The 20,056-nt window shown below is 45.3% G+C and overlaps 1 protein-coding gene across 1 annotated transcript in view; it reads left to right on the top strand.

The window, feature by feature from the left end:
* LOC310997512 (rho guanine nucleotide exchange factor TIAM1-like) overlaps window positions 1-20,056 on the top strand; it is a 56,875-nt gene that overhangs the window by 9,615 nt on the left and 27,204 nt on the right. The window contains exons 2-9 of the mRNA XM_083987230.1: window positions 8,475-8,580; window positions 10,895-11,541; window positions 12,561-12,847; window positions 14,010-14,282; window positions 14,393-14,624; window positions 15,359-15,531; window positions 16,214-16,438; window positions 17,887-18,072. Of these exons, the coding sequence (XP_083843356.1) occupies window positions 10,902-11,541; window positions 12,561-12,847; window positions 14,010-14,282; window positions 14,393-14,624; window positions 15,359-15,531; window positions 16,214-16,438; window positions 17,887-18,072 (2,016 nt within the window). The 5' untranslated portion in view covers window positions 8,475-8,580; window positions 10,895-10,901. The remainder of the gene's footprint in view (window positions 1-8,474; window positions 8,581-10,894; window positions 11,542-12,560; window positions 12,848-14,009; window positions 14,283-14,392; window positions 14,625-15,358; window positions 15,532-16,213; window positions 16,439-17,886; window positions 18,073-20,056) is intronic.

Raw genomic sequence — 20,056 nt, 5'->3', positions numbered from 1 at the left:
CAGGGGGTGTGTATATGTGTGTCAGTGTCTGAATTTGCTGTGATGCTGTGGTTTAACTGATATGGATCTCTAGAGACAAAGAAGATGTTTTTTTTGTCCTTTACAAGGCTGAAATTGAAATTGCATTCACTTTTCAAAAGACTGAATCAATTTTATTCTTAACGCCTGCATTATGAAACAATAAACCTCCTAAATCATAGACTAAATCTATCACCTCATGTAAAAGAAAAAATGGGATAGAATTCCCTGTCTTGAAATGTTACAACAAGCCGTAGTCCTACTTAATAATTTCAGGATTAAAAGCTCTTCTGTGCGGTGTGTCCTGTCCCACTTCATTACTTTATTGCCATGTCAACCAAGCTGAAAGGAATTTGTCTCCTGTGCAACTGGGATACCGCAGAAAAGCAGGACAACACACAGCAAAGTAACCAATAGCACAATGTGTTAAAGTGCAGCAGGGATAAATCAGACTAAGTGGTGAACAGAAGGGAAATGCAGCAGACTGAGAAAGAGTCTGGATAAGTTTTGAATGAGTTAGTAATAAGTCAGCTGTGGTTTAGGTTGTTACAGATAAGAGTTGATTGACACTGATATTGGCGATGGATGAGGCTGACTGGATGATATCTGCTGTATAATGAAATCCTGTAGTTGCATGCCATTGCCCACGTGAAATTCAAATATGCTATGTCTGCATATTACGCTCCTCATTTTATTCTGTTTCTTTTTTTTTGTCTAGCATCCATCCTTCTCTATCTTACTCCTTCCCTCCCAGCCACTCCTCCCCCCGCGGCTGCGTCTTGCCCCGCAGGGTTTCTACGGTTACCAGCTGAATCTGGAGCACAGTCAATGTCTTATTCCACTTTGCCTGAATAATTAAACAACTTTTTTTTCTTTCTTTTTTTTTTTACTGCCTCTCACTTCTTGGGGAAGTGCAAATCACCACATCAATATACAGTTGATTGGTTGTGATGACTCATCTGTGCAATCAGGGGTTTCATCAGGACGATGGAGCGAGCGCTGATTGTGGGATGGCGGCGGGCTGCGCGCGTGAGCCGGTGATGCTTTAGCATTTGTCATTCAACCTGTACAGTCAGACTCCATCAACAAGAGGATTTCAAGTGGCGCGGTAACCTACAAGAGAAGTTCAGGGAAGGAATTCATTTAGACTGACGCCCCTTGATCTCCCTCATCTCAGAACAAGTGGGAGAATGGATCAGACGGTGTAAAAGCCTCACGTTAAAGTGTGTATCTTGAAAGATCATAATGTGAGGTTTCATACGCCGGGCTCCGTCATCGCTGAAGTTGCACTCTGCAAACTCGGGAGTGGAGCGTCAAAAAGCTACACACACTCATTGACTCTCGTGGGGCCCTCTCACTCAATGGAGGACTCGTGGTGGAAGGATTTTTCCTTCAAAATATGGTAATCCCCCGACTGCGGCGCGCTGCCGACACAGTCAGCTGAAATCTGAGTTAAGGAGCGTACGGCGTAAGCTTCTAGAAAGATGGAGGAGCGTATTTAATGAGGTTAGCGACACTTGAGGAGTAAAGTGGATGAACTGATTGACACTGAATCCCACTGCCCGTTATCTTTTTTTTTTTTTTGAGCCTCAGATGCCACCACTGACCCCAAAATCTCAAATCTTTCATGTGTCGTTTTGCTGATGATACGCCGCACTACATGACAATCTCTTTACCCCCGTTTTCAAGCGATTATATTTATTTTTTTATTTATCCATGATTCTTTGCTTTTTTCCATTTTGGCACGCTTTCTGACAGAACTTGGCAGTGAATTTCCTTTTGCTTATTAGTATTATCACCACAATCCTAAATCTTGCTTCTGTTCAGTTTTTTTTCTTTCCTCTACACTTCTCCATGAGGCATCCATCGTAAATTAATAACAATCATCTCTCCTTTCCTCCCTCTCCACTTAGTTCTGTCATTTTTATACTCGGCCCTCCTCTGAGAGCCTCGCTCAGGAAGGAATTATAATTTGTCTCTCACCATGTAGAAGAAATTAATGTTTGATTTAAGCAGCAGCCGAGACTCGTGCTTGCAGGCACTGTGTTTGTGTATGTGCATGTGTGTGTTTAAGCGGAGAGAAGGGGAAGAGCAGGAGGAGAGAGGGAGAGAGGGGTGGGGGGGTGGCACGTGTCTTGTCAGATCCCGAAAGGATGAATAAGAAGCTAATCTCCCTCTTCCAGGGAATTCTGGCGGTGATGTCTGAGACAGCCACGTCTCTGAGGTACTGTGGGAGTGCAGTGGAGTGTGCGCTCCTATCGCTACAATAGGATGATTTCAGAGCCCATCTGACTGTTATCTCGGCACTGGATGGATACAGTTGCTACTCAAATGTGAACAATACACACACCTAGGAGTGCGCATGCAGACACTCACTGACAAATAAGTCCCTGATCCTTATTTGTTTGGACCACTGAGCCGTCCCGCACCTCGTCCTGATGCGCATGTTATTCGCAGTGTGTCTGTTATCTTTTTCAGCAGGTTTGCTCAGCGTAAACAACAACAAGGAAGCCCCCAGTGTGCAAACATGCATGTCTGCAGGTGTGTTTGTGCGCATTTCTGTAGGTGTGCACATGTCTGTGTGTGTGTGTGTGTGTGTGTGTGTGTGTGTGTGTGTGTGTGTGTGTGTGTGTGTGTGTGTGTGTATGTGTGTGTGTGTGTGTGTGTGTGTGTGTGTGTGTGTGTGTGTGTGTGTGTGTGTGTGTGTGTGTGTGTGTGTGTGTGTGTGTGTGTGTGTGTGTGTGTGTGCGTGTGTGCAGTATTAGGGAGCATGGGGGCACTCTGATAAAAGCCTCTCTAGGATTCCCATGGTATTCTATTTTGACTTGCCAGGAATGAAGTTTTTCCCATTCAGGAATTCCTTTGCTTACCCCCCGGAGAGAGCGTTAACCTCGGCGACTTCGCTCCTGGAGAGAAGGAGGGAGGGAGGGAGGGGTACATGCCTGGAGGGAGGGTGGGGGTATGTGAAAGGTGCGGGAAAAAGGCCCGAGGGCAGGGTGAGTCCAGCAACTGCCTCATGCATTTTGGGGCCTTGATGGGGGGTGATGGGGGGTGGGAGGGGTGGGGAGGGTTTGGTCGTGGTTCAAGAGTGCAGAGGAGGGTCAGCGAGGTCAGTCAAGCCGAGGGTCTCTCTGGTTACAGCAGCGTCTAGACACTACTGTTGCTACCTCCAGTGTCTCTCTTAAGTTATTTTCATTAGCTCACTCCCTGGGAAAAACACTGAGTGATAAAACACAGCACAACAACACAACAACAACAAGCACTATTATCTTAAAGGGATAGTTCAACATTTTGGCAAATTGGCCCATTGCCATAATCGCTATAGTCATAGCAGTAGGTTCATTACCTTTAATTGTAGGTGTAAGCTATTTTCAGTACGGCGGAGCGCAGCAGCAGGCTGCTCAGAGCTACGCTATGGAGGCTAATGGAATTTCTTGGTTTCCCTCATTAAACTCATCAAATTCAACATCCCAAAACTCCACAGCGCTTTTGTAGACAAGTTGTGACCTGCACAACCACCACGCTATGAGATAATGACGGAACGATACGAAACGGAGCCGTTTTCGAGGTAAATACAGGGTAAATACGGAGACTGCTTGCTGAAAAACTGTCCCTGAACGCAACGCACATCAGCGGTTTTGTATGAATTTACCTCGAAAACGGCTCCGTTTCGAATCGTTCCGTCATTATCTCATAGCGTGGTGGTTGTGCAGCTCACAACTTGTCTACAAAAGCGCTGTGGAGTTTTGGGATTTTGTATTTGATGAGTTTGATGAGGGAAACCAAGAAATTCCCTTAGCCTCCATAGCGTAGCTCTGAGCAGCCTGCTGCTGCGCTCCGCTGTACTAAAAATAGCTTACACCTACAATTAAAGGTAACGAACCTACTGCTATGACTATAGCAATTATGGCAATGGGCCAATTTGCCAAAATGTTGAACTATCCCTTTAATGTTTCAACTCTCACATTTAAGGCCCCCAAAACATTTTATAGCTGTATGAGATGATACAACTGACAACTGTTAATAAATCCCCCTAACACCCACAGGCCTGTTGGTTGTATTGCTTCTAATGCACGCCAGTCTATAGAGGGATAGTTCAACATTTGGGCAAATTGGCCCATTGCCATAATCCCTATAGTCATAGCAGTAGGTTTGTTACCTTTAATTGTTGATGCAAGCTATTTTTAGAACGGCGGAGCAGAGCTGTGAGCTGCTCAGAGCTACGCTACGGAAGCTAATGGGATTTCTTGGTTTCCCTCATCAAACTCATCAAGTACTCAATCCAAGAACTACAAAACACTCTCATGGAGTCAAGTTGTGACCTGCACATTCACCACGTTATGAGATAATAACGGAACGTTACGAGACTGAGTTGTTTACGAGGTAAATTCATGCAAAACCGCAGATGTGGATTCCCTTCGGGGGCAGTTCAGTCTCGAAAACAACTCCGTCTCGTAAAGTTACATTATCTCATAGCGTGGTGAATGTGCAGGTCACAACTTGTCCACAAGGGCGTTTTTGAGTTGTTGGATTGTGTATTGGATGAGTTTGATGAGGGAAACCAAGAAATCCCATTAGACTCCGTAGCGTAGCTCTGAGCAGCTTGCGGCTCTGCTCCGCCGTTCTAAAAATAGCTTGCACCGACAATTAAAGGTAACGAACCTACTGCTAAAACTATAGGGATTATGGCAATGGGCCAATTTGCCAAAATGTTGAACTATCCCTTTAAGGGGTTAATCTGCACTTTTTATCTGTTCCTACACTTTCACTTACTTTTTTTTTTTATTATATAGCAATGTATTCTTCTTCCTAAATTTTCCTTTAGTTGTGTTTTGTGTCATTCATTGTGCATCTGTACCTTGGCACCATTGAAGGTTTCCACCAAATGAATGACTGAATAGTAACATAGCAAAACCTGAATGCTCTCACTCCACAATGAAACATACAGATCCCCAAATGAAAGATGTGTCACATTAACCTGTTGAAGCACTTTATGGACGGGCACTGTGCTCTTCAGTTCTTAGGTGTACAATTAGTGCATCTACAATGGGAATAAAGGATGTTAAATACATGGTGCTCAGGGATTTCATAACAGGAAGTCAGTGTCTGATTTCGACAGCCTCTCCAGAATGTGATGTGTAGAGACTATGACTGTCAGCGAGACAATGAGACAGGTTTTGTTTGGCTTGTTCACAGCAGTACAGTGTCGTACAGTCGTACAGTGCGGTGCGCATCCACGTCATGTGAGGTTTCAGTCGGCAGCGCTGAGCTGTGTGTCATGTTGGGGCGGAGCTGCCAGAGACAGGTGCAGAGATGAAAAGATTGGCTGTGGGGGGAAAGAAGGGTGTTCCCCGCTCTGTGGCTGTTCTGACAGGCCTTTGGTATTTTTCCAAAGAGTGTGAGAGCATGTGTGTGTGTGTGTGTGTGTGTGTGTGTGTGAGAGAGTCGGAAAAACCTGCTCGCATTTCTCTAGGGATTGTGCAGGTGTGTGCGACTGGAAGTATGTCTTCTCTTTATGCTATTGTGCTCCGGTGAATGCAGCAGAAAACTACCTGCTCTTGTGTGCGTGTCTGCGTTCATGAGCTAGGTGAAAGATGTAAAAGCTTCTCTTTTAAAACGGCTCTGACAATGTGGCAGTGTGAGTTTATGGAACCAGTACGGAGTTGTTTCTGACGGCGCAGTCGAGAGTCTCCTCCGGTCCCTGCACGATGCTCAGCTCTGTCTCCGTCTCATTTTTTACATCCCCAAAAGCCAGAAGAGCTTTGTGCTGTGCACTTGGAAAACAACCTGCTTTTTTTTTTTTTTATAAAACATGCTGTTGCTGATATTTTCAGGAAATAAAAACCCCAAATTTGAGTATATATAAAATATGAAGACTTTTACGGAATTGTTCATTGTCCCATCTCGGCGTGGGTGCTTGTGTGTTCAAGGCCTGTGTCTGCGTGGTACTGTAATGCCGCTTTGGCTGCTGTTGCTCGGACCATTGTGTTAATACACTCTCTCAATGTGTTAATATACTGCGAAAAAATGAGAGCGAGAACGAGAGACCAAGAGAAAGAGAGCGAATAATTATGTTTCCCCTTTTGTCTCGCCTGCCTCAATTAAGCCCGAAGAGAGGCAGCCAGAGCACATGTCTACTTATCCACTTAGAGCTCAGCAACAATAGCACCCCCCACCCAACCCAACCCACCCACCCACCCATCCAAATTTCTCTCTGTCTATCTCTCCCTCTCACTCTCCTTCGTTTGCAGTCTTCACCCCTTCCTCCCTTCTGTCTCACTTTTCCATAGCAAACTTCTATTCATAGCACAGAACCCTAACATGTTTTCCCTCCACTGTCTGCACCAACAACCTCAGCGCCCTCTCCTCCCTCCCCCCCTGTGTTTTCGCCCACAGCCCTGCCTCACCTCTCAGCTCTACGTGGGTTTTTTTTTTTTTTTTTTGCATAGAGCTCTCTCTCCCCTCTCCTCGTTACCCCTCTCAGTCTCCCGTGCCTCGCTGCAGGGCACGGGGAGCGGAAAAACGAGGAGACTAAACATTTTAGACTGTACACCGCCAGAGGAAAGACAGTGGTTTGATTTCCCTCGTGTTGTGTCAGGCGGGATTGTTTTGTTTGTTTGTGTGTCTATGTGTGTGTGTGTGTGTGTGTGTGTGTGTGTGTTTCACCTCCACCTCCTGCACTGTAAAACCAGACATTCAGATGAATTATATGATGGCAATCTACAGTACATGTAACTTCTCAGCACTGAATAACTAAATGATATTTGTTGCACATGTTTAATTATCTAAAAAAAAAAAAAAATCCAGCTGATGCCAGCTTTAACAGGCAAACAGGACCGGCTCCAAAATGAATATCCAGCACCTGTCAAGCATTATGTGTGGAGGATAATATCCGCGTCTTTGTTTGTTTTTCGGGTGGTGGTGGTGGGGGGGCGGGGGGGGGGGGGGGGGGGGGGGGGGGGGGGGGGGGGTTGGGCTGGTGGGTGGTCGGTCGGTCGGTCAGCATGTGGGCTGAGATGAATCTCATCAGGCCGGATAGGATGGAGGGCGGATGAGAAATAATAAAGACTGGGGTGTTAGGACGAACAGAGGAAGAGGAGGAGAAGTATCAGGGTCAAGTTTAGCTTATGTAACTGCTTCCCACAGCTGGGGCGAAATGTGCTGCAGTGGCTAAGTTTAAATACATGAACACAACACACACATGCTGCTGGCACGCCGCAGCGTCAGAGCCGACCCGTGAAACGAAACCCTCTCCCATTGTCCTCTCTGGTTCACTTTTTCTGAACTCTATCAGTTATCTGATACTTAATCAATAATAAAACCATCTGCTGTAGTCAAAGTTTGGTGGAACATTATACTCATAGCAGCACTGCTGCTGCTCTGAGGGAACTAATTGATGATGCTTCTTTAGCATCCTGACAAACACACAGACATGTGATTCACATCTGCTTGGCAAGAGATTTTTCTTGTTTTTTCTCTTTCACATTTGTGAAAGTGTTACTTTTACATCATTTTCCCCTTCATAGGAAGAGCAAGCAAATCTGGAGATGGTGTTTGCAGCAGCGTGGACATCAGTCTGTCTTCCAGCTGCCAGGGGGCCTTGAAATGTTAAAACTGAGAGGGATCAAACATACATGTTAATAATTGGCAACCAGTTGTGAACTGGAAATATGTGCAAATCGACACACGAGCAGGCAGGCATGTTTGAACTTGCATACCTTCACACTATAGATAGAACATTATGGAAATGGCGGGCTAGTCTAAGCAGCTCAGGGCTGGTATTAGAGAAAATTAGGTCGTGTTGGTGAGGATCATTGAATTGAGTCTTAAGCAGAAAATCATCATGCATAGCTGCTTTTATCTCCTGTCATTTTACAGTGTGCGAGTGTGTGCGTGTGCGTGCGCATCTCTTTGTCTGCAGGGAAACAAGGGGTGTTTTCCCAAAATGTTTTGTGCACATGCCTGCACATGCCGATGTGGTTTCTGGTTGGCAGAGAGTTTCAGGGTGCAGTTCAAAGAAAATACGGTTGTTTGTGGGTTTTTTATTTTTTTTATTTCTCGCCCCTCAGGCTCAGACGGTACCTCTCTGCTTTGTTTCTGATGATCTGTGAGTTTGTATGTATGTATGTGTGCATTTCAATGTGGGCTTCTCGTGTTGTTTTTCTTACCGTGTTATCCGACCGCCGGGCTCACTGACCACAGTGTCCCCTTATTCCCTTTCATCCTGCGTACCGCCTCTCATCCTATACGTTTCCTCTCCGCTGTGCTTTACAGCTTCACTTTCAACTTTACTTCACCCTCTTTATGTAACATACCTGGCAGATCCTCCCGCAGAAGCAGCACCTTCCTCTTCCCGCCGTGTCTCTCTTCCTCTCTGTGCATTTGACACGTCGGGTCACTTTGAAGTTGTGAGAGCTCCACTGAAACACTTCTTCTCCTTTTCTTGTTCCTCTCAGGGCAAACTGACACCAACGTATGAGGATGTGTGCAGGATCCTGCAGTCGGTGAGAGGCGTCGCCGCGGTGATGTGGGGATGCTGGTGATGCGGCTGCTCAACCACAGGTAACCACAGCTTTTACACTTCAGCGTCTCAGTAGCACTGCAAAGATCTCCATTGATGATTTCATTTTATTTTGGAAGGTAAAATCCTTTAAATTTATTATACATCTGAATATTGGGTTTGTTTCAAAGAGTGTGTTTCTAAAATACAACATTAAATGACTTGTTATAAAAGACATTTGCCTCATTGCAAAGCATCCTCTCTCTCTCTCTGCTGTTTGAGTCCACACTGAGAAACCCGGTGGTGTAGGTTTGATGATGTGTGACTCACAGCGGACCAGCTGATCTGACAGCAGTTGACTCAGCAGCTCCGTGTGCTTATATAACAGGGAGCATGAGGTGAAGCAGGATGCTGAGATAACTTTGTGATCAACAGAATGCAGCTAAAAACGGATTTCTTTGATCATTTTAACTGCTTCTGGGAATACGCCTGATGCATAATGTTGAGCAGTGCAGAGGGGGTGAAGTACTGCAGTGGGATGAGGCCATCCGTCATTGCGTAAAACAAGATGATGAAGAGGATTCATGAACATGTTGGATCGAAAAGTACAAGTAACAAGGCCTTAATGACTAAGGACTTACATTTATCGACCTAAATTGCACCGAAACCTCTGTAAAAGTTCAAAGATGGAACATTTTAGCATTTAAAGTTTTAAAAGTCTTTGTTATGACTAAAAGGGGAATGAGATTTTGATGCACTCTAAATACTTAAAAGGAAGAAAAACAGAAAATCTTTCTCGGAAAGCCTTTCTCTGAAACAACAGCTGTGTTTACGCTCTAGATAAAATTTTAATTCACTTTTTTTGTCTCAGTGAGTTTGCTTGTCCAAACATTCAGGTCAGTTAAAGTAGCCACAGACTGGCAGGGGAGTTTCCCTCAGGTCAGCAGATACCTGATCCCTGATTTCCACACGGCGCTCAGACACACCACCGGTAGTTAACGGGACATCAAACGTAACGCAGTCATCCAGCGCAGTGATTGACCTGGTTCTCAGCAATAAATATGAACACATAATCAACCCATTTAACACAGTTAATTGTCTGTCAGGTCGTAATTGGAATTGGAGCGCTGCACAAACCTGCAGTTTGGCTGAGGAGATGTGAAATCAGACCGTGTGTTTCTCAGTGGTTTCGAGCTGAACTGAAAACAGTCTCTAACTTCTGTAAACTAGCTCACACTTCATCACAGGCAGAGCTGCACTCAGATCAGTTCAGTGGGGAATTTGTGAAAAGACTGCAAGAGATAGTGCAGGGTATTGAATGTTTCCAATAACACAGCCGATATGGTTTGTGTGTTTTGGCAAAGAATCCCCCCCAAAATTGTCTTTTTTCAACACTTGTTTTTCCGAGTGAGATATTCTTTTTTCACAAACTTTTTTAATTTGATCAAAATCTTTACACAGGACACTTAAAGCAGTACTAAAGAACTTTCAGTTTTGGTTGAGTTTGGCGGCGCCTGTGGACCAAAGCGGTAGTGTTTTGCCTGAAGGAAGACTCCATTTCCCATGAACACTAGCGTGAAGCCCTGTAAATATCCTGCATTAAAATTAACAGAAGACATCAAAACTAAGTTTCTGTTTCCAGTGGATCATTTCAAAGTGAAAACACAAACATAATCCATTGCTAAAGTGCTGTTTTGCCTGTTCCCTCCTTGTTGTGACTCGCAAAAGTGAAAGTGAAAGTAAAGTGAGAGCCGGGTTCCTACCATGCTCCTCAAAGCTGCTTAGTGCCAGAGAAAGAGATACAGACCCCCTCAGACCACGACAGAGGTGTCATTCAACTTGTTGTAAGTCGATGTATCATCACAAAAGTTATGAAAATATTTTATGAAGGTTGAAAAGTTACTTAGTGCTGCTTTAAATACCTGCTGAAAGTCAGTGAACATGATCAGTTATCTGGTGCAGTAAATGACCAGTGCAGTGCAGCTCCTATTTGGTTCCTCTTAGTTCTTTTGATTTCACTCACAAGGTGCCGTGTGTTCTTCTGTTTGTTTATCTGACCTCCCCAAAAGCATTGGCCCGTATAACAACTTAATTAAATAAGAAAAAAAATGAACCACAAACAGCTGCGTTCTCGCTAATAAACTTAATACTCAGAATTTTTAACTAAACAGAGATCTGGCACCTCGGATTGATCGGTGTGCCAGTTAATGAATGCAGATGTTTGATATAAAGCACAGATGTGGTGCACAGTTGTAAAACACTTAGCTCACTACTTTATAAACTTTAAAGAAATCGTCATGGTCTAAATTAAGGGATAATGGGAACATTTCTAAGGTGGATAATATGTTTCACAAAAGCCTTTTCTTTAATCCACAGTTGAATCATGGGAAACGTGGAGAGTCAGAATGGGGACAGTGGTTTCTATGGCGATGTGACGGGACTCTCCCGCAAGCATACATCCCGCTCGCTCCGTCTCTCCGGCAAGCAGCCGATCACCCGCCGCTCCCGCCACTCATCCTCAGTCAAACAGGAACACAGAAACTCGGAGGCCTCGACCCGCTCCTCCAGCACGCCCAGCATCCCGCAGTCGTTGGCCGAGAACGGACTGGAGCCCTTCAACGCGACAGATGCGTTCGGGGAATTCGGCATCAACCCTCACTGGACGCAGCGCGTTGCCATGACAATGAGGCCGGAGTCCTTTCAGCAAGATGACGACCCCTTGGCCACGCCGACCCCCGAGACCTCAGAGGCGGACACTCTCGCTCAGGACGGAGGAGAAGACTCCATGGGGGAGGGAGACGGAGACACTCTGGGAGAGGAGCGGTACCTGCAGCGGATGACCGAGGGCCCGCGGGAGGGAGGGAGCGTTAAAAAGAAGCGGTCCAAGTCGGCGGACATGTGGAGAGAAGACAGCCTGGAGTTCTCTCTGTCGGACCTGAGCCAGGAGCACCTGACCAGCACCGAGGAGATCGTGGATGGAGGAGAAGAAGAGGAGGAGGAGCAGTTCACACGCCCCGGGGCAGGTGAGGATTCAGGGCTCCAGACTAACTGTTTAAATACTAGGAGCACAGTGGCCCAGAACTTAAAATGTCAGTACTGTAAATGCAAGCACATGCTAGGGGCACATGCACATTTCCTTTTCATTCATGATCCTCACACACATTGGCCTGACACCTGTAATGACAGATTGCTTTCCTGACCAGGACAACCTTGAAAAAGAGATTGTTAAATCTCAATGGATCCTTCCTGGATAAATAAAGGTTAAATAAAAAAAATAAAAAAATAAAAAATCCATATTCTTCGTGTATTAAAAAAAAATAACAGCACATTTAGGGTTGCACATATGCAAGCAGATGACAAATTTACTTGCACTGTCTCAAATTTTAGGGGCAAAAGGCCTCCATTTAAGAGGCCAGTCTGGAGCCCTGGGATTATAAACACATACACGGAACAGTTTATTTATTGTAATCCTAAAGAACCCACATTAATCCTTCTCAGTGATTGAGAATGATATCCACGGTGGCTGTCAATATCATTTATGAGGATGGACATTAAGTTATATTTTCCTGGTTCTGGAATTTTAATAGGTTTCAAAAAGCACCAGTAGAGCTTTCAAAGGGAATCCTGACTGATGGATGAAAGAAAATTGTCCTTATATACATCGGGCCATGTGTGCAGGAGTGTTAGCTTGATTTGGTTCACTTTATAGATGATGATGGGGGGAGAGGTAGAGAAAATTGCAGACATTCCCCGAGTATGATTTGAGAGAGTGTGCTGATTGAAGGTTAGCTGCCATCCATCATTGGCTGTAGTTCCGTTGATCATAGGATTGTTAGTCTAACTGGTGCTGTGCAGGAGCGGCTGGAGCTCAGCATGACAGCAGGCGGTAGCTGGTAACCTAACTGCTGAAGGTCTAAGCACTGCCCCAGGTGGTAGGCCAGCTCAGAATAATGTATGGGCTCGCAGTAATCAGAATGCAGTAACCTCACCTTGCACACACAAATACACACACACACACACTAACCACCTGTGTACGTTCCAGGCTCAGCTGAAAGGGCATCGTCTCTGGACCATCTGTGCAGCCAGAAGAGCCCGGGCCTCAGGGGGCAGAGGAGCCGCTACGCTAAAAACCGGAGAGAGGCTGAGTGCGATGGAGACGGAGACGGGGAGGAGGGGCTGATGTCTCCGAGTGAGGAGGACGGCGGCGGGTACGGAGCATTCACGCTCCCCTGCCGACGGTCCCACTGCTTGTCTGAGGGCTTAGCCGGGCTCGGGATCCCAGCTGCGCCGTGTCCTGCGTTCCAGGGGCGCCGCGCACAAACCACTCAGGTTAGATCACATTTCATTGAATTAACTGACTGTAGAAAGAGGACTTTGTTTACTAGAAGCATCCAGGAAGTGTAGGGGGCTCACAGAGGACACCAGTCAATCCCCCAATTAACATTTTGTTGACAACTGGAGACATTTCCTGTGTGCACGCCACATGTTTGCACATCCAAGTATGTGTGTACAGTTGTGTAGCGGGGAAATGGATAATAAGGAGTCGGATAAGCGGATGCGCTGTGGGGCGAACTTGTTTAACGATGGCCTGGTTTCTCTCCATCCGCCCTGCAGAAGTTAAAGCAGTAATGCGTAATATCTTTCATGCCTCATTCACTAACCACTGTCCTAACATACAAACACACACACACACAGTGACATCATGGTCAGAATTTACAAGCTTATCTCACATCTCTTTTCCCCTCAGAGAAATTCACTGCAGTCTATCACCAAGAAGCCAGTTAATGAGAGATTCAATGGGCACAAATAAAACTTTATATCAGTAGGATAAAAAAAAATCAAAAAATCATATGTTTTCTCTGATTTCCATGTGTCATTGTTAAACAAAAAAAAGTTGCCAAATCAGAAGGAAGTACTAAAATAGCAAACCAGGCTTTTCTTTCAACTCATTCCCACAACCCCTAAGCACCCTTGGATAGCAGAGCACCCTAAGCGCTCATTATAAATTCATCTAGCCAGGCTGAGGGGGTTGTTAGACTGGATATAAATAGATCGACGCATCGCAGAAAAACAAAGGGAAAAAGAACAGAGGGAGACTCAGTTTGGTGAAAGACAAGTGTGGAAGCATGGAGAAGCCCCTCAGTCAAAGTGAAAAGCCTTCATGTAGAAGTGCAAGTAGGAGAAGTGCAAGGCTAAATACGGGCCAGACATGGAACGCCCACACACACAGACACACACAGATAAAACATTAAGAAACCGCTTGTTTTGCGTTGGCTGTGGGGTTGATTCTTGCAACTTGAGGGAAATGACCTCTTGTATTATGACCTCCAGTGGACAAGTAGGAGGAACACCACACGGGGGGCTTGTACTTCAATCTGTAGTTATTCCAGCTGTGTGTGCATGTGATGTGTATCCAAATATAACATAAATTCCATCTTTATAAATAAATAATAATCAGTTCTACTTCCACCCTGTGTTTTTTGCCGGACAGGACATCTCGGGTGTTTTGGGTGAAGGAAGCGAGTATGGCGACAGCGGCATTGACGGTGTCACCACGGAGATGGACGGGGACGGAGAGCTGGTGTCCCGGCGCTGTAAGGCCATGTCGGCCTCCTTCTCGGTTTACTCGGCCGCCGAGAGCAGCGTCTTCAACGGCAGCGACAGCGGCAGCAGCAGCGCAGGAGGAGGAGAGGGACGAGGCGGCGAAGGAGGAAGGGGAGGAGTCTATGAGAATTTCCGGAAGGAGCTGGACAATCAAGCCTGGGTGAGTTACTTTTTTATAAATTTTAAAAATGTATACATTTAAGAGTTTGTCAGACTGTACGTCAGCGGGTGGGACAGATTCACTTCATCTTTCAATGACTGTCTCATCAGACGCATCAGGGTCGGGACTGCACGGAGGAGGCCGGCTCGGCCGTGAGCGATGAGCAGAGCAGCGGCACGCTCAGCAGCGCCTATCCATCTGACACTCTGATTGGCTGCGCACAAGGCATAGTCAGGAAGGCCGGCGCTCTGGCTGTGAAGAACTTCTTGGTTCATAAGAAAAACAAGAAGGTGGAACCTGCAACGAGGCGCAAGTGGAAACAATACTGGGTTTCTCTGAAAGGTGTGGCATTGATTATGTTTGGTCTTTTACCTGTATTTGATTGTGGAGAGTAAAACAAATTGTAGGTAGCAGTTTTCAAGCTTTTGAGGACGAATTAAGGTACCTATAATGTCTCTGAATAGGCCCTAGCGATAAAGAAAAAATTATCAAAGTATTTCTTTGTGACAAATTCGTGCCGCTGTGATGTTGCATTCAGATAAACATCTTTACCTGACCCCGGTCTGTTTAATATCCCACTCCCTCCATCCTGTTAGAGCGTAATCACATCAGTCTTAACACAGCCTGTGCCCTTGGTTGTCACCTCTGCCGTCCTCTCTCACCCTCGTCTGTGCGGCCTTACATTGCCTCACCTCGGCCTCATCACAATTTAATTTTACGCCGGCATCCGTGTCTAATCCACTCTCGCACTCTGGAAATGCAGCGCAAGATACAGCTTCTGCAGCTGCATTCCTGCCTGCCTCCTCTCCTTTAATCCATCCATCCGAAAATAAATGCATTCGATGGCCTCCTGACCTCATGTCCCTGGATATGTAGGCTCATACATTGTATACTTTTTTTTTTTTTTTGCTTGAATACCATGTGAGGGATTAAATACTTGTTTCCCCAGATCACACCAGATTTGTATATCCACTATTGAGAACTGAGGAAATATGATTTGTAAGCGCACTGAACATTCATGAATGAACTTCCTGTCTTTCTGTTTTTAACATCTGTCTTCCCTGTTGTTCTTCAAGGATGCACCCTTTTCCTGTACGAGTCGGACGGCCGTTCGGGTATCGACCACAACAGCGTTCCTAAACACGCGCTGTGGGTGGAGAACAGCATCGTCCAGGCCGTACCTGAACACCCCAAGAAAGACTTTGTCTTCTGCCTCAGCAACTCAGTGGGGGACGCTTTCCTCTTCCAGGTGAGAGCGGAGCTGGGATTTTAAAACCTCAGCGTGATGTAACAGTTGGGTTCCTTTCAAAACAAAGGCGCATGGGACGTATTTTGCTCAAGGATAAAATTAAGGCTAAAACAACAGTAGTATTTCACAGTCTAATAGTTAATTTGGGTCCAGGGATTTTTAATTGTTTCATTATTTTTTTGGGACTCTACAAAGTCAGCTGCTTGCCAAGAGGGACAAAAATGGATGGGAATGCATAAAGACCTCAATTCTCATGGGTATTTGTATGTTTCTGTGTGTGTGTGTGCGTGTGTGTGTGTGTGTGTGCGTGTTGCACACAGGTACATGACATTTACCCACATGTGGGAGATAAGCCAGTCCTGTGTCGATGTGTTTGTTTTATGTCTGACATGTTTAAAGGCCAAACTGTCATACTGTGACAGTGATCCACCACAGTCACTATTGTGTAATATTAAAATGTGTTTATATTCATGGCAGCTGTCCACAGTGACATTCAATCACTGAATGGGGAGATGAGTAATAAAATGATGATGAGATTATAGTGGCCACCTACTCTCAGGATCAAAGGAATTTAAATTCTCTCTGCTGTCAATTTCTTAATTTGTTTTTCTCACCATTGTGACCCCGTTGTCTTAAGATCAACTCACTCTTACCTGTTGTTGTTTTTTCTCTCCTCTGTCAGACGTCAGGCCAGACAGAGCTGGAGAACTGGATCACAGCAATCCACTCTGCGTGCGCCGCCGCCCTCGCTCGGCAGCACCACAGGGAGGACACGGTGCGGCTGCTGCGAACGGAGATCCGCAAGCTGGAGCAGAAGATCGACATGGACGAGAAGATGAAGAAGATGGGAGACATGCAGCTGTCCACCGTCACCGACGCCAAGAAGAGGAAGACCATACTGGAGCAGGCAAGTGAAAACAGTCAAATAGATTAAAGTTGAGTTTGTCAAGATCCAAAACAGAGGAGTACTGAAGCTTTTTTTTCATATCATTGCGTTGCAAATTGGTCATGCTTTTCACGTCCAAGTGAAGCTGATATGAACCAGGTTTGTGGTCTCATGTGTTGAGCACCCCACAGACTGTCCAAAGCTTCCTCTCCAGTTCAGAGAAAACACCTAAGGGGCTTTACAGACGCACATTGTGGCACTGACGCTCTCGCAAACTCTCCAATAAATCATCTTTACTGCATGCCGTCATCCAGACAAAATGTTCTTAAGGAGCACTTGCACTGACAGATGTTTTCAGATACCCCAACTGGCTTTCATTGATAAACACATGCGAGCGATGAAGCGACTGCAGAGTATTCATTGCACATGTCAAAACATATGCATTGCCTACATGAGCGGACAGGTGAAGTTGATGCTTCCTGCAAATCTTTTTATATCTAACTGCTGTTTCAAGCGTTGTTTGGAGTCACGTGACAAAGCGTCAAAGCTGCTCTCAGATCAGGTTTGTTTGCTTTCAGAGGAACATCGCCTATACAGCTTCGTTCCATAATACTATGCATGTCTGGAGTTGCTGCTGAATGTCAAAGCAGCTGCATGTAAACACTTATAGAGCTTAAGAACATGCTCACCAACGATCGGCCTCCTTTTGTATGGCCTCCCCCCTCTGTCTTTGTGTGTGTGTGCAGTATTTGGCTGATGGTCAATCACAGACTGAAGACCAAAGAGAAATATTACATAAAAAGCAGCTGGAAGTGGTTAATCTCAATCACGCAGAACATTCGCCATTTCTGAGAAAACACTGGGATTGACGATTGTAAAGGAACATTAATACAAACACTTGGGATGAAAGGAGCAGAGGAGGATTCAACCTGAGTGGTCAGGTCTGACTCCTTTCAAGATGAGTATCTGGGGCCACATTATTCTACAAAGTGAGTTTACATAAGATGAGCTTGAGATGTTGAATTCAAGACTGGAGGAGAGAGAGAGAGAGAGAGCAGCCCTGGAACAAAACAGGTGAAGACAGGAATCAGTGTGAATTAAGTCTAGGTTGCGCTGCACAGTGAGTGTGTGTGTGTTCCTATGTTCCACCTCCCACGGCCCACCCTGTGATACATTGCACATAGCACAACAGGTCACCAACTGGTGGGGGTTGTGTTGGTGAGTAATACCTCTCCACAGGGGCTTCAGCACGCCCACATCTCACTCGCCCTGAAACCACCGAATAACCATTGAACACACGGCCATCTCTTATGCATATTTAATCTTTTCTTGTTTCTCCTCTCTTTATCGAAATTGTGGTTTTCATCATTTGTCGTTGCATGGATAAATCTGGATCTTATCAGTAGCAAAGTGCTGCTTTCGTTACATAACCGCAAATCCTGTTCTCACACGTTTTCCCCTTCTGTTAGATCTTCTTGTGGGAGCAGAACTTGGAGCGCTTTCACATGGATCTGTTCCGCTGCCGCTGCTACCTGGCCAGTCTACAGGGCGGCGAGCCCCCCAACCCCAAACGCCTGCTGGGCTTCGCTTCGCGTCCCACTAAGCTGGCCATGGGACGACTGGGCATCTTCTCCGTTTCTTCATTCCATGCGCTGGTATGCCCACAAACCCACTCACGTTCAGGCAAAACACCTTTTCAGTACTCGTGACTGGCTACTTGTTCCAACACTCTCTGCAACTTTCACTTTTAGAACTAATCAAAGCTGCTTAGTCCAAAACTCAAACTCTGTCCCACGTGCATTGACACGTTTCTGCTGTTGTCCACCAGCCCAGCTTGGAGAGTGGGTGTGTTTCTCTTGCTGTTAAAATGAACACCTTGTCACTTGCACCTACTGAAAGCAAGAATTTTTACTGGTCTGGCAAATGTGCAAACTAATTGACAGTGCACGTAGCCTTAGGGTAAAGCGTATTTCAACTGGACAAACAAGTAGCAAACAGGAGAAGGAATACCAAATGACTAGCAGGAACATAACAGCTGTTGCCTTTTTTAGAAATCCTGCACAGTTGACCTGAAGCAGCTCGTTGTATGTTGAAATCTGTCCATTCAAAAACCAATTAAATGCAGACAAATGTGGACCAGAGCCAGGTCATATATGGCCATATACGATTCTGTGAAGCCAGAACACAAGTATGGCAATCTGTCTAAATTAAAGGTGGAAAGTTTCCAACTTACTTCATGCGGTTGTATCTGTAGGAGCTTTTTTTTTGTGTAAAGCCCTAACAATGGAATCTAAAGGAGGCAATCATTTTCTTTTCAGTGGAAACAAATGCACAGTGAAACTCACTCCAGCTGTGACATATTGTGTTGGCATGGCTGGGTAACTACAACAGAAACAGAGCAGAAACTTTCAGTGGTTTGACTCTATGTTGTAAAAACATATTTAAATTTATTCTGAGGGAAGTCATCTTGGCTGTTTTTTTTCTCTCGGGGACTTGCACTCAGCTTTTAATCCTTACATGGATTATTTACCTCTCACAAGTAAACGTATGCGAGAAGATAGGTTCACTGTACACGCTGTCCTCGCCTCGGAGCATTCAGAACATTCCCCTCACATACTGAACTGTCCCCTCGAAGCAATGGCAAGAAAATGAACACTAAGCATGCTGACAATTGTTTCTCCTCTGCATGGTGCTGACTGCTACAGCCTGTGGCTAAAAGTCGATTCTCTTTAACTACGTGCTCTGCAACAAGCTCTTGTTGTCAACTTGAGCGCTCAAAAAATGTACAGAATGAAACACAACCGCTGATGGATGTTTTGCAGTACGTGCTGTGCTCGCTGCCGTGTACTGTCTAACCCTGCTGCTCCTCTGAACATCGTCCAGGTGACAATGTGGAAGAGATGGAAGCAATTTCTCTGTGGGTCAGTTTCATAGCAGCAGACTGTTTGATTTACCAAACGAATACGTTCACACAACATCAGAGCCTCATTGTGTTTTTCTTTTTTTTTTGTGATTGGTGGTGGATCAATACAAACTCTGTTAGTAAGCTGCCATCCCTGAGGCACTTTCCCACAAACAGGCTTAACACTCTCTGCTCTGCAGCCCCCCCACCCCCACCTCTTCTTTCTCCTGCCTACTCCCTCGCTTCCTTTGTCTGTCTCTCCTTCTTCCTCTCCTTATCTGCCTTATTTTCTTCCCATCTGTCTTCCTTCATCCTTTCTTCCTCTCTTTCTCAACCCATCTTTGTTTTTCCCATCTTTTTTCCAGCTGTGTTCACTGTCATACCCCTTTTTTCTCCCAGGCTTCTATTTATTTTGATAATTGATTTAGACAGTACTGCTTTAGATGGATACATTTTTGAGGATAGTCGAACATTTGAAAGAAATAAATGATGTTGAAATAGATTTATGAAATGAAGACTAAAACACAAACTCTTAAAAGCCCTTAAACTCACACTGCTTTGCCTTTGTGCAGTGGTTCCCAACCTTTTCTGGCTTGTGACCCCATTTTGACATCACAAATTTTTGGCAACCCCGTCAATCAAGATGATATGATATTTTTATATGCTGCATTTTATTTGAACTCAATTTAAATTCAAGAAAGTGAAAGTATAGAATACAGCTGTTAAGGATTGTGTGT

The sequence above is a fragment of the Trachurus trachurus genome (genome assembly GCF_905171665.1).
Source record: "Trachurus trachurus genome assembly, chromosome: 14".
NCBI lineage: Eukaryota > Metazoa > Chordata > Actinopteri > Carangiformes > Carangidae > Trachurus > Trachurus trachurus.
Note: the sequence above shows the minus strand (reverse complement) of the source record. Positions and strands in the feature narration are given on the sequence as shown.